The following is a 13,398-nucleotide window of genomic DNA, read 5'->3' as shown; positions in this document are numbered from 1 at the left end:
CATCCTTACTTTTATTGCATTATATTCTTTGCATATTTTTTTCTGGATACCCTGTTTTTGGCTTACATTACCAGCTAAATAATTCCAGATTCATCTCAAGTGCATTACATTTCTGTGCAAAATTAATTTGTGTGAACTCAAAGAAACCAAATGCTTTCATTCATTACTGACAAAAATCATTCTGTTTCAACTGTTTCTATGATAATTAAACTTTATATGGTATTTACACATAAATACTGGAAAAAAGCTCACATACAGACAGACATCGGCTACGTAGAACATAGTGCACTTAGAGTACCGACAGCTATTTAATGACTGAATAAAGAAACTAAAACAATACAGCTTTTAAATTAATTTATTTGAAAAAAAGATCTCATCAATCAGGCCATTTTCAGTACACAACTATTCACATACAATCATTGTGAAAAATATGATGTTTATTTTGCCTTTTTGAATCATTCCTGATTTTCAGCTCCAGTGGACTTAATATTGTACATGTTTAGCAAATCACCTTAATCATATCTAAAAGCGCGATTCCTCAGTTTGTTGGACCAGGGACGTGTATTTCAGATACGGTCAACATTCCCAGGGCAGGGTTCTGTGGGAATGGATTGTACCCTCTTTTAAAATTCCTATCTGTTCTGCCCATTCTGTTTTGAGTCGTACAATGTGCGTATTTGGGATGGCTCACACACTAGCATCACTGTGGGCATTTTTAATCTAAGCAAAGCTCCAGCTGTGTGTGGCTAGCCTTGGGTGGGGTAGTGGCAGATATCCTGTTTATCTTCACACACATTTGGCTGGACGAACACTCCACAGAGTGTTATCAACACATTTTCGGGAGTGTTCACTCTGGGCCATGATGAAACTTCTGGTGGAAAAGTGATTATCATGTGAGCTTTGCGCTGTATCCAGGGACAAGTTTAGAAAAAAAAAAAGTCTTTGAAATCAAATCTTTACAGATGCTATTATTTTGTTAATAAGGTCAATAACTTACGGTTTACCTATTATCAGATGATAATAATAAAATATTAATTTTATGTGTATTAATTAGAAACAATTGTGTTTTTCACCAGTTATTTATCTTATAAAGGTTTTTGAGATCAGTCACTGTAGATGACTATTTTAGCCAAAGTTGTTATAGCAAATCTTGACATGCACAGCCATGCAAAAATTAAAATATGTCTTAAATCATTTGAGGATACTTGTACCCTGCTGAGTTTTCAAGACCAGTTTGAAATTTCATTAGATGTGATTCCATCCATTTTTACCTTCCGAACTTAGTATTTTTTTCTTCTGCATAACAATTTTACAATTAATACAGGATATGTAAATAAAACTGTTCATTCTATACCATTGCCTGAGTATAATATCCAGTTCACCACATCTTCCTTTCCAGTTCAGCACATGTGGCAAGCCATGGTTCTATTCTATTCTGTTCTTATCAGAGCTGTGCATTGTTCAGACTTCATCTTGTTAGATATTAGAAAAGCCCTGGTCCCTTGTAACTACCAAATTCTTTTAATCAGTCAGTTAATGTTTAATGAAATCAACATCTGTAACTAGGGTACAGTGACCTTGGCTCAGAGCAGAGAGGCAACATGTCCCACTACAATATGGTACAGTTACACACAATGTTCTCACCTGTACCTAGAGTACCACTGTCGTCTGGCTCATAGTGACAAACTGCCATCAGTCCTTTTGGGATACATGGTTGTATCCCAGTCTTTCACCCTCACTTCACTCACTGTGGTACAATGCCATCATATCCATGAATTCCACACTTTCTCCCAGCAACCTGACAGCCAAAGGTTAGCGCATCCTGTAAGCTTTTTCCTGTCATGAGAGAAAAGAAGTATAGTGTCTGTTTATTCCTATGTTCCAAAAACATGTAGATCTAAAGGTACTATATACTGTACATATAAATGCATTTCAGATACCAGCTACTAAGTGATAATAGTGATTTAGCCTGTGAATTCCCTTTAACAGAGGCTAAATGCTGCAGAGTCATTGTGCCAAATCCCAGCAACTAGAAGGAAAAAACCATTCTTTCAGAGACAAGCTTCCTTTTTTCAGATTTTACTAAAGTAACTAAATTGTACTGATTATTGTAGAGATCTGTTGAAAGAATTTATAAGAAGTAACTGTACAATAGAGCTAGGTTTTAAGTCTTTGATGTTTCCTCTACTTTGGCTTTAGACATGTTTAAAAAGTAATACAATAAACACACACACACACACACACACACACACACACACACACATTTTCAGAGCTGCTTGTCCCATACGGGGTCACAGGGAACCGGAGCCTACCCGGCAACACAGGGCGTAAGGCCGGAGGGGGAAGGGGACACACCCAGGACGGGACGCCAGTCCGCCGCAAGGCACCCCAAGCGGGATTCGAACCCCAGACCCACTGGAGAGCAGGACTGTGGTCCAACCCACTGTGCCACCGCACCCCCATACAATAAACAATGTTTTAAAAATAATTACATGTTCCATCACCTGGTATTCCAGGTACAAGCTAAATCACACCTAAAACATATTCATAAACCCATAAGCTGGTGTTCCTCACCACTGTAAAGGACCACAGCATCCTCACCATTGGAAAGGGAGAAGATGACTGATGCATTGAAGGTGTCTCCTGCACCCAGTGTGTCCACCAGAACTGGTGGAGGGAAGGCGTCTGAGTGAATAATTTCTCCATCAGGACCCATTGCATCTGCTCCCTTCTCCGCCCAGGCGCAAATTAATACAGCCCTGCAGGACAGAAAACTTGGCACTAAACAAAATACACACAGGACCATATTCTCTCGCGATATAAGAGCTTAGCTCCAAAGTATTGCTCAGTAGCTTTCAGTGGAACACTAAAAAAAAGAGAAAAATCTCTACACGTCCTGCTGAGCTCAACATAGTCACCAGCGTTAAGGTAGGAAGGTAAGTAAAGGACGTGGCACAGCTGATGTTGAAGAAGAACAGTGGCGTTACTGACACCCTGTGGCCACTGGAGTGCCCTGTTCTTATCTTCCACCGAGCTGATCGACCCTTTTAACTCAATAACCTGTTTACATAGCAAAGATACGCCGTCATCAGAGACAATGGAAATCCATTTTTGGCCATACTCAGACACAAAGTCCTGACATCCTTGTAGGCCATCACAACCATGCATTAATTCTGGAGGCAGACAGGATGGCTGTATTATGTCTGATCAGGGTACAGCAATGCGATGTTCACAAACCCCTTCTTCACTCGACGGTACAGCCCCCTCAAGGCATCTGCAGCACAGTGGAAGCCCAAGTGCGCAGCCACATCCTTGCTGACAAACACCTGGTGGGAACAGATGCACATGGCTGAGAAGGAGGAACATGGGACCTCTCTCCGGAACTCTTGATTCTAAAGTGCTTCTTTTAGTGATATCATTTACCTTTTGGTTAAATCTGAAAAATAACATTTTCCGTAATCATCGCTTGTGTTTATATTACATTTGCACAAACACGAAATTTTCTAGCATCAAGAGGTCAACACACCACTCAGGCCACTCCAGTAAAAACATGCACCTTTATAACACATACCACTCGAAATATTGCCTCTTTACAAAGAAATGACACAAAACTGTCTGCTTTAATAACATTCCAACTTTTTGCCTTAACTATTGTTCTGTCATTAAGGCATTCAAATCCTCTTTCATTTTACTTCTTTTTTGTAATTATTCAGCAAAAGCATTTTAAAACAATGAGATAATTGTGTGCAGTAACACTTTTTTGGGGGGTTTTGTGAGCATGAGGGACATTTCAAATTACCTGAAGCGCTTTTTTTCAGTACACATAGTTTTGTGCAACGTGCATGCAAGACGAGGGGGTGAACGTAGAAATTCCAAGAAAAACAAATTTATCCACCAGTCTTATGGCAGGTTTAGATGATGTAACATTCTTTGTACTTTTAAATTTGTTTGTTTTGGCACAGTGTGCATTAGCTGGCTTATTCCTTACCGCTTCACTTTCAGTACATAATTAATGTTTGAATATGAGCTACGATTTGTAGCTTGCAACAGTTTAGAAGGTTTATATTAACAAAATGTTACGCTCTACTCAGGTTGGCAGTAAAACACTGCGCATCTACCAGTTTTAATAGAGATTTATACTTTCTGAGACTTGATAAAAGACGTATTTTCACATAAAATACAGCACATATGAAATCACAGGCAGCGTTTCTGAGAACTGGAGCCCAAAATAGCACACCATAAACAAGGAAAAGATGGTGCAAGTTACTTTTCAGTCAGAAAGCTATGTGTGCTATGTAAAACTGTGAAGAATTTATTGGCTGTTTTGCTAACAGAGAAAACAGTAGGCGGCGCATCACTAACAAAGGTTAAAAGACCAAGTCGTGATTTATGGTTCCTAATTAACTACATGGTTGCTGAAAGTTTGTACCACATCTCCATAGGGGAACAGCTGGTACAGGATCTCTCTGGTCTTCTCGATCTCCACAGATATGGTGATTCTTTGCTGCTCCGGCACTGTGCTGTTGAACTTCTCCACTTGCTGGATCATCTTCACCTGCTCTGATGCATTCCGCCCCTGTCAGACCAGCCAAAATTTCGTCAGCCTCCAGTTTCCAAGACACATTAGTGTCCTATAAGAGTGCTCTCCCACTCATCCCTTAACCACCCCAGTACAATAAAAATAAAAATTATTAACAGGGGCTGCAAATTGAAAGGTAGATGATAAAACTGACTTGTAACCAGAAGGCTGTACGTTTGAATCCCAGGAAGGGCTCTCTTTGAGTACTCTTCACAGGGTAGGTAACAAAACCTTCTCCAGTAAAATAGTTAGATGTATAAGCAGGAAAATGGCAGGACTGGGTGGGTGTCTAAACAACGCACTGATTACAAAAATACCACAAAATAATCATTGTGTAAAACACACACACACACACACACACACACACACACACACACACACACACACACACACACACACACACATTTTCAGAACCGCTTGTCCCATACAGGGTCACGGGGAACCGGAGCCTACCCAGTAACACAGGGTGTAAGGCCAGAGGGGGAGGGGACGCACCCAGGACGGGACACCAGTCCATCGCAAGGCACCCCAAGCAGGACTCGAACCCCAGACCCACCGGAGAGCAGGACTGTGGTCCAACCCACTGCACCACCGCACCCCACCTTGTGTAAAACAATGAAGGTAAAAGAAATTAAGGTAATAATATTAATACTTATCAACACAGTCTGGCACCCAACCCCATAATCTGTAATCCTAAGCAATGGTCTACTACAGTTAGCACAACCCCAAATACAGTACCTCCCAGTGAATCCACTTGTACTGAGTCAGGTCCACCTTGGAAAAGTCCTCTGCAGACACATCGGGGAGGTTTCTGCTTGGACAGAAAGGCTGAGTGATTGAGAGATGTTCTACAAATCTTACTTTGACATTCAGGTCTGGGTGATATAGTGAAACACAAAAGATGTCTTAGTAAATTCTGGAAATTTGGCATTTTAATTCTAAATAAGATTCTTTTAAATTTTAAACTTCCAAGCGCATTATTGAAAAGCTGTAGTGCATACATGGACATTAGCATAAATGAAAGTGAACAGTGGTTAGTTAATATGTAGAGTAAGTGTGATTCTCTATATGGTTATTATCATACCTACATTTATTCATTGAGCTGATGCTTTTCTCCAAAGAAACTTATGATGTTAGTCTACCTACAATTATTTATCCATTTATACAACTGGGTAATGTTACTGGAACAATTGTTGGATGAGGACCCTGCTCAGGGGATATTACACCCAGAGGTGGGGAATCAAACCTGTAACCTTTGGGTGTAAAGGCAGCAGCGCTAACCATTACACTACCAACTGTCCCCTACCTACACAAATATTAACATCAAGCTAAAACACTGCCACTGGTGCAACTGTTAGTGGTTTGCTGTGACCAAAAGCTTTGTTTCCTGGTTTGATTTACAAGGGAGATTGTTCCCAAAATGACTTAAACCGTACGTGTTGATACTTTTCTGTGAAGGCCATATACTCCTGGGTGATGTACAGCACAAGTTCATTGGCTCTGTCCTTGTATACTTGGGTAAATACAGCTTATAATGCTGATATACGGTATATATCAGCATTTTTATATACCTATATAAATATATATACTGTATACAGTATATACATATATATTTATTTCATTTTCAGAACCGCTCGTCCCATACGGGGTCGTGGGGAACCGGAGCCTACCCGGCAACACAGGGCGTATAATTATATAAACGCAACCAAATAAAAATCACAGGACTCAGTCACAAAGGAGAGTATCCTGTAACACAAATGAAAGTCTACAAGGTTTCAGAGTTTGAAAAAGAACACAAGGCTGCTGATAGAACAGACTGTTTTTATGTAGAGCCACAGTTAATAATATTCAAAGTATTAGTAGGAATAATGCTGTATGTGAACATTTGTTGCTGTTTTGTTAAGAAATCCATGTGTCTCTGTATGTTATTATATAATTATTATATAATTATATAATATTGTACTATTATAGCTTGATCTAACTTCAGATCATGCCCAACCGATTCAGCTGGAATTCCCCCTTTTAAACCATTAGGGAAACAGATCAGAAGCACAGAATTAAAAATGCAGAAATTAAAATTTGAAACATAATTAAAATGAATTTCAGTTTAGTGCCACTGCAGAGACTCATCCCACACCTCTAACAAAAAGAAGCTTATATTAATCAATAATCTTCTTATGGACCATAACAGGGCATACGAAAAATGAAATTGGCAGTTCACAAACCCAATACTGTGCCCAATGGACCATAAAGCATGTTTAAACACACCCAGTGTAATGGAATCTTTTTAAGCACACACACACACACACACACACACACACACACACACACACACACACACACACACACTGTCTGAAACCGCTTGTCCCGAGTGGGGTCACGGCAAACCGGAGCCTAACCTGGCAACACAGAGCGCAAGGATGGAGGGGGGAGAGGACACACCCAGGACGGGACACCAGTCCATTGCAAGGCACCCCAAGCAGGACTCGAACCCCACAGAGCAGGAGCCAGCCAAACCTTCTGTGCCACCGTGCTCCCTTCTATATAATAATATTTCAATTTTATTATGTTTTTGATAATAATTATTATATTTATTTTTTTTGCATAGACTGGTTTATTTGATCAAGTCCCAAGAGAGACCCTGCTATAGTGGCCTAAAAAATACATTTAACTGGAACTACCCTGCAAAAATGTGTAAAATCACAAGCAATGACATTATGATAATGGCAATAAAATTTAACCTAATCTCACAAAAACTTTCACCTGCATTTCCATGTGCAGACTGACCATGATGTACACAGGAAACCCAGGCAAATCTAACAATACATATTTTAACCAACATATTTATGTTGGTTTTCATGGTAAGCAATAAAGTTAACTGAGGTGGACTCTACGAGTAGAGTTCAGTAGGGAGGTGTATCACCTGGGAAACACCTCCAAAGTGTGTCTCTGCAGTGGTACTGTACCCCCATTGAAGCCTCAGGCCCACCAGGCTCTCAGTCCAATGCATGTACGTCTTACGTGTCAGCCAGAACTACTGTGCGGGAGCCGCTGGCGGGACACACCAGGCAGCACGCGCATGGGGTCTCCCCTTCCCGTTGCCATGCCACGTTCGAAAAGTCCACCCCTCTGCGTGCAAAGTCAGCCGTGATGAAACTACCGCAGGGCGAGAGACACGCAGGAGTCACAACTCACATTGTTTTCTTAGATGTGTACAGTTTTCCGGTCCACCTACGTTCAAGAGTATAAGAGGGAGCGCTTGGAAGGACGAAAGACACGTAACAGACATGGGAAAGTGGAATAGTTCCTCGTGTCTGTGTGAAGTGCGCCTGGAAAGGAAGCAAAACTTTAAAGTTAGATATCGATGTAAGCACCACAAAAATACAGATTTCCTTCGAGAAAACCTGTTTAAGAAAAATGAAGGTAGATGTAACGGGAGTTAGGACAAAGCAAGGGGTTGGATGGGGGTCTGTTCAGCAGAAAAACTGGAGTGAATTTGGAGGGAATATGAAAATGGAACCTGAAGAGATTCAAATGCCGAAAACCGGAGTGATATAAGTCAGACGGAGACCGTTCTGATAAACCGTTTGGCAAATGCACCCTAATCAAATTCTAAAGTACTTCTATAACACCACATGATCGTTGTAGCACTACCAGAGCAGTACAACTACAAAATTTAGTTCTTCCCAGCTGCAAAAAACAATCCCATCCCCATTCTCCGTAAATCTAAAAAATTTTCAGTCGACACTAATCTCAACTGAGGCTTCTCTTATATAATGAGTGTAATTTGTTCCTGAAAACCTGCTTGTAAGTTAAAGTCTTGTGAGAAAAATGTATTCCCAAGCAACAAAAGTTCATCCAGTTTTCCCTCCAAATATGCAAAATGCCTACTTTTCCCACCTGTTTCAGGTGAATGTTCTACTCTAAATTGTCACTGTTGTGTGTATGTGTAATATTTGTAAGTTAATGGGTGTGTGATTACCCTCTAATAAACAGGCATGTTTTCCAGGGTGTACCCTATGTAACAATTTATGCAGGCATTTAGAAATTCTTTAAAATTGTATTTTAATCTCTATGTGAAAATTAGATTAATTAGATTAATCTAATCCTTAATCGAATTTTCACATAGAGATTATCATGTAGTTTTAATTAATTGCACACAGCTTTGACATTTATGCATGCCATGTAAGCAACTACTACTTTTAATTTCCAATAAACCATCTTAAATGCTATTGGTTTAGGATCAGGAGCAACTGGCCATATTGTGACCCCCCATCCTATCATCCACAACCTGTAGCACATAATACCTTTGTGGTTCTGTCCAACCGGACAAGAAGATGTGCTGAGCCCTAACATGCACACACACCCACACACACAAACCTGTTCATGTGCAGAATGGTACGGCTGCCTGTCGTCTCATTGGCGATGACTATAGAGGCTGGGAAGGAACATTCCTCGTGCTCCACCAGGAGAGAGATGTCGATGCCGTACCTGCGGAAGTCGGCCAGGACAAAGCTGGACAGGGAGACCCCAAACAGGGCCAAAGGGGCAAAGTGAGACAGACCCGGGCTGAATGGAGGAGGCTCATTCCATTTGTTTAAAAGCCCACATAGAGGAAGCTACAACAGCAGCCCGAGGAATGCATGACATGAGCCAACAGCACATTGGGTGGGCCATCCACAGCATCCCTCACGCCATGCGTGAAAACAAAGAGACACAAAAGCACACAAAGAGCAACATTCATGAAGAAGAGCAGGTGGAGAAAACAAATTGTCTTTTTTTAAAAAAAAAAAAAAAAAAAAAAAAAAAAAAAAAAAACAGTACCAAAGATACACCATCCATTGTTTCAGAATAATTTTTCAGGCCAGTGAGAAAAGAATCTTGTATTAAAAATGTTCTGATATTTCTCCTCCTTCAAGGGCGGCGCCTGTGAAATGGAACTGATCCATTAGGAGCAAAATAAACACGAGAAGAACGCAATAGTGTAACACAGAGTTGCACGGAAGCTGCAAACTGCCTTTGATTAAGCTGTCAGCTACATATATTTAAAAAAGCAATAATAATATTAATACATACTCAGCTACAGGCCCCGGTGCGAGGGATCCTAGGAATGCACATGGGGCCCCAAGAAGTGAAAAGATTGTGCAGGAGTTTGATGCATTTCCTCCCCTCTGCCAGCGCTGGGACAAACACCTGAGGGAACCCAGGGACACCTGTAAATGTAGCACTGCTCTAACATGAAACAGCTGCAGCTTTTGTGTGCAAATGCACTTCAAAGATTAATGCCAGGTTATTTTTTTAAATATATGCACACTTAAAATTATTTTTTAATGCAAGGTATTAAGATAACAGTAATTAATAACAGAAAATATTGATATATACCGAATTCAACATGAAAAGGTGGACAAATAGCATAAAAATGATACTAAAATCGTGCTACAACTAAAGTGTCCTAACACTTACAACTTTTACTTTTACTACAACAGTGCAGTAAATTTTACAATATACAGCTGTAACCAAGGCTGCAGACACCCTTGAGTGCCCAAAGTGAATTGCTATATTGCAGTATAAAAAAAGTAGCTGTAAAATCTTACAGTATAACACTGTAAACTATAGCACTTAAGTTATTCTAGATGAAAGTTAATTATGCCATGCAGTGTCAACATGAATTCATTATGTCCTCATTAAGGATGAAAAGAGACTAGTGTGGGAGGGGGGTGCAGGTGCACAATATGTTGCTGATCTGGACTGAACACTGTTAAGCGTTTCAACGCAAAACAGCATACCAGTATTTTTCCTATAGAAAACGATGCAAACTATTATTAACGTAGCGAATGCATCACAAATTTTATTTTCACTTTTACATTTATTAATTTAGCAAACACATTACTCCGAAGTACATTTCGTAACAGACTGAGATTTTGTGATACAGTCAGTTGTTGAAACATAACTGGTTTGCCTCTTACCATGATTGTGCCGGCCTACATTATACTAGTAGCTGTATGTAGAACTGAGTCTGATAAGAAACACAAAGGTGATTTTAACAGGAGGTGTGATGCAAATTTATGGATCTGCGAGGAGACGAGGACTGAAGTGTTTCTGAAAGCGATGTATTTTCATACTCCTTCTGAATGCCAAAAGGGATTCAGCAGTTATGAGGGACAAAGGAATCACATCGGAACCAAAAACTGGAACCTACAAACTGTCAGTTTTGGATCTCTTATGAGTGGGACCACCAAGCGACCAGAGCTGGAGAACTATAGTGCTCATGTTTGGGTACAGGGAAAGATCAATATTTTACACTCCTTCTAAAGTGCACTTTTGGAGGTGAGGAGGGGAGTTGCAATTTGTACAAAACTGAAGCACAGTGAACACACTAAGTCCTCTAACTGACAAAAAACACATGCAGTATTGTGCTCTAAATGGTATATGACGCCTACCAAGTTTCAATCTATTTTGGAAAATGAGCGCTGTGTATTTTGACAGCTCCTTTTTTCCCTTTTATTGCATTTACTATTAAGGGTGTACTGTCACTTTAAGACATCTCTCTCACTTAGTGGGCGGAACTCTCTTCAGATAGTCCGTATAATTGCAATTTCAAAAAATATCTTTTAAAATCAACAAACGCGGTAATTGCTACGTTTTGAAAAACATTCAACGGCACTTCCTGGCGCTGAATTGCGTCCCCCTGTTTCACACGCTTTGTGGCCAGACGCGGCGGTGACCCAAGCGGAGGGACGCGGCTCGAGAGCGCGCTCTCTCCGCGGGCGCGTGGTGGCAGCCATCTTGCTTGCGGCAACAACAAAGTAGCAGGTAAAATCCCACCCGTGCGGAGTCAGTCAGTGTATACGCCTTTCTGATCACCAAAATGCATTTAATATGGGGAAACGTTAAAACTGGAGGAATTTTATTTACAATTAAAAAAAAAAAAAACACTGCAAGTGACGTAATTTAATGATGTGAAGATGCCATGGCCTACTCTAATTAATGATCATACTATAATTATAATCAGTATTAGTCCAGGCTAGCACTGCTGGCAACGTATTCAATACGGTATTGTGATTATATTAGATGGATGTAGCATGTGAGCAAACCTGGTGTCAGTGTCCTCCTCCGGGTATTTGTCTACCACACTGATGATGTCCAGACACACTAAGCCAACGCAGAGGATCTTTTTGTCCCCCATCACGTCGGGCTGGAGCGGCGAAGGTCGGGGGTGTTTTCTCTCTGTGTTAGCTTTTTTTTTTTTTTTTTTGCTCTGTCTGTGTTTTGTGAACTTTTGGACCCGGCCGGGCGGGCGGCTGCGGCTCCTCCTGCTCCAGCTCCTTCACTTTAGTTTCTGGACTTAGTTTGCAGTGAGAGATTGCTCTGTCAGTGGGGGTGTGTTCCGAATGTATCTGTTAGTGCGCTTTTAATCCGAACTGCGGGGGCGGAATGTAAATACTTCGCTTCTAATGCGTAGAGAGAAGATAAACCGAGGAACCCCGCATTCTATCGTCGGTTGTCATCTCTTCACTGGTTGGCCCTCTGCAGTGACGTCAGGGCCGTAATTATTATAATATCATACCTAAAATTGCATTTAGCTGACGGTTTTCTCCCAAGCGACTTACAACCATTTGCCCGCTTGTACAGCAGGGTAATTTTTAATGGAGCAATTTTGGGTTAAGTAGCTGGCTCAAGGATACTACAGCAGTGGATGAGTTTTGAAATGGCAACCTTCGGATCCGAAGCGAAGGCAGCAGCGCTAACCACTAGAATATCAGCTGCCCCATTAGAACGTTTAATATGGCCAGAGCCGGGACTGGGAACCTGTATTATTAATACTCTGTGATAATACATTAGTGTCCGCATGCTTTGCAGAGTGAATGATATATGCAGAGATCTTAAGGGTGTCCCTTTTTCAGAAAGTCAATAAACGTCAATAAGAACATCGCGCCTCTTCTGACCCCTAGTGGACATTTAGAAAACTGCAGGGAGCAAAACGGACTCCTTTCACCAGACGGGGTGGTAGTTGAAGGTGCAGAGGCTCTTAACACGTTTAACCCACTACAGGCAGGCGATGCAAATTATTAACATCAGCTGGTGCAGATTTTTTTCCTACCGCTAGTATTAATTTGGCCCTGAGAGGATTAAAACTACTGCACTAAAAAGGGTTTTTTTTTCCCCCATCTCACATGATCTTTAAATGGCACCATGCAGAGTATGAACATAGTACACCTAGTACTAGAAGTAGTTTTACTATACCCCAGCCAGACTGCTACGCTCCTCCACTTCTGCCTGCTTGATGGTCCCATGCGGAAAAGGTCCAAAATCAAAAGCACGAAGGTTTTTGGTTCTGGCTCCAATGTGGTGGATTGACCTCCCCCTCTCACTCAGAACTGCTGAATCTCTCTCTACATTTGAGAAGGGTCTCAAAACTCACCTCTTTGGGACTCACTATATGTTGATCTATTAAGTGCATGTAAACGGTGTAAAATTTTTATGTTTAATAATCTTGTGATGAGGAATTGTGGGATAATGGATAAGCCTTTATGCAGCTATTTGCGTCATGTACATTGGTGCATGTGGTGGAATGTGACAGATCGACTACTCTAAAATTACGTGTCTGCATCCAGATCGCTCCTTTTTCAGTTGTGCGCGTGGTGCTTTTTCTGTTTCAGGCTACGTGTCTGCATGCACGCGATGTCTGCATGGTGGGTCCTGGGAAAGCCCTCCTGAGTATGGACAAGACTGTCGGAGGATGACAACACTACCGTCCTCCTGCTGAAATGTTCTTCTACCAGCTATACGGCCTGTCTTTATACAGAACTGCAAGAATA

General features: G+C 41.1%; 1 protein-coding gene across 6 annotated transcripts; it reads right to left on the bottom strand.

Moving 5' to 3' along the window:
- Positions 1-390: 390 nt before the first annotated feature.
- khk (ketohexokinase) lies at positions 391-12,080 on the bottom strand. 6 transcript variants are annotated; one of them, XM_018750849.2, is made up of 9 exons: positions 11,674-12,080; positions 9,656-9,772; positions 8,960-9,094; positions 7,601-7,735; positions 5,318-5,390; positions 4,430-4,576; positions 3,238-3,326; positions 2,575-2,759; positions 391-1,836 (listed from the first exon to the last, which is right to left on the bottom strand). In XM_018750849.2, the coding sequence occupies exons 1-9, from the start codon at positions 11,763-11,765 to the stop codon at positions 1,745-1,747; spliced, it is 1,065 nt and encodes a 354-aa protein (XP_018606365.1). In that variant the 5' UTR covers positions 11,766-12,080; the 3' UTR covers positions 391-1,744. The 6 variants fall into 6 exon arrangements, with proteins under 6 accessions (XP_018606365.1, XP_018606443.1, XP_018606622.1 ...); XM_018750927.2 differs by having other exon boundaries at positions 2,602-2,759; XM_018751106.2 differs by lacking the exon at positions 7,601-7,735.
- Positions 12,081-13,398: the final 1,318 nt, after the last annotated feature.

Source organism: Scleropages formosus, chromosome 15 (assembly GCF_900964775.1).
Source record: "Scleropages formosus chromosome 15, fSclFor1.1, whole genome shotgun sequence".
Lineage (NCBI taxonomy): Eukaryota > Metazoa > Chordata > Actinopteri > Osteoglossiformes > Osteoglossidae > Scleropages > Scleropages formosus.
The sequence above is the reverse complement of the archived record's forward strand: the minus strand, read 5'-3'. Positions and strand labels throughout refer to the sequence as shown.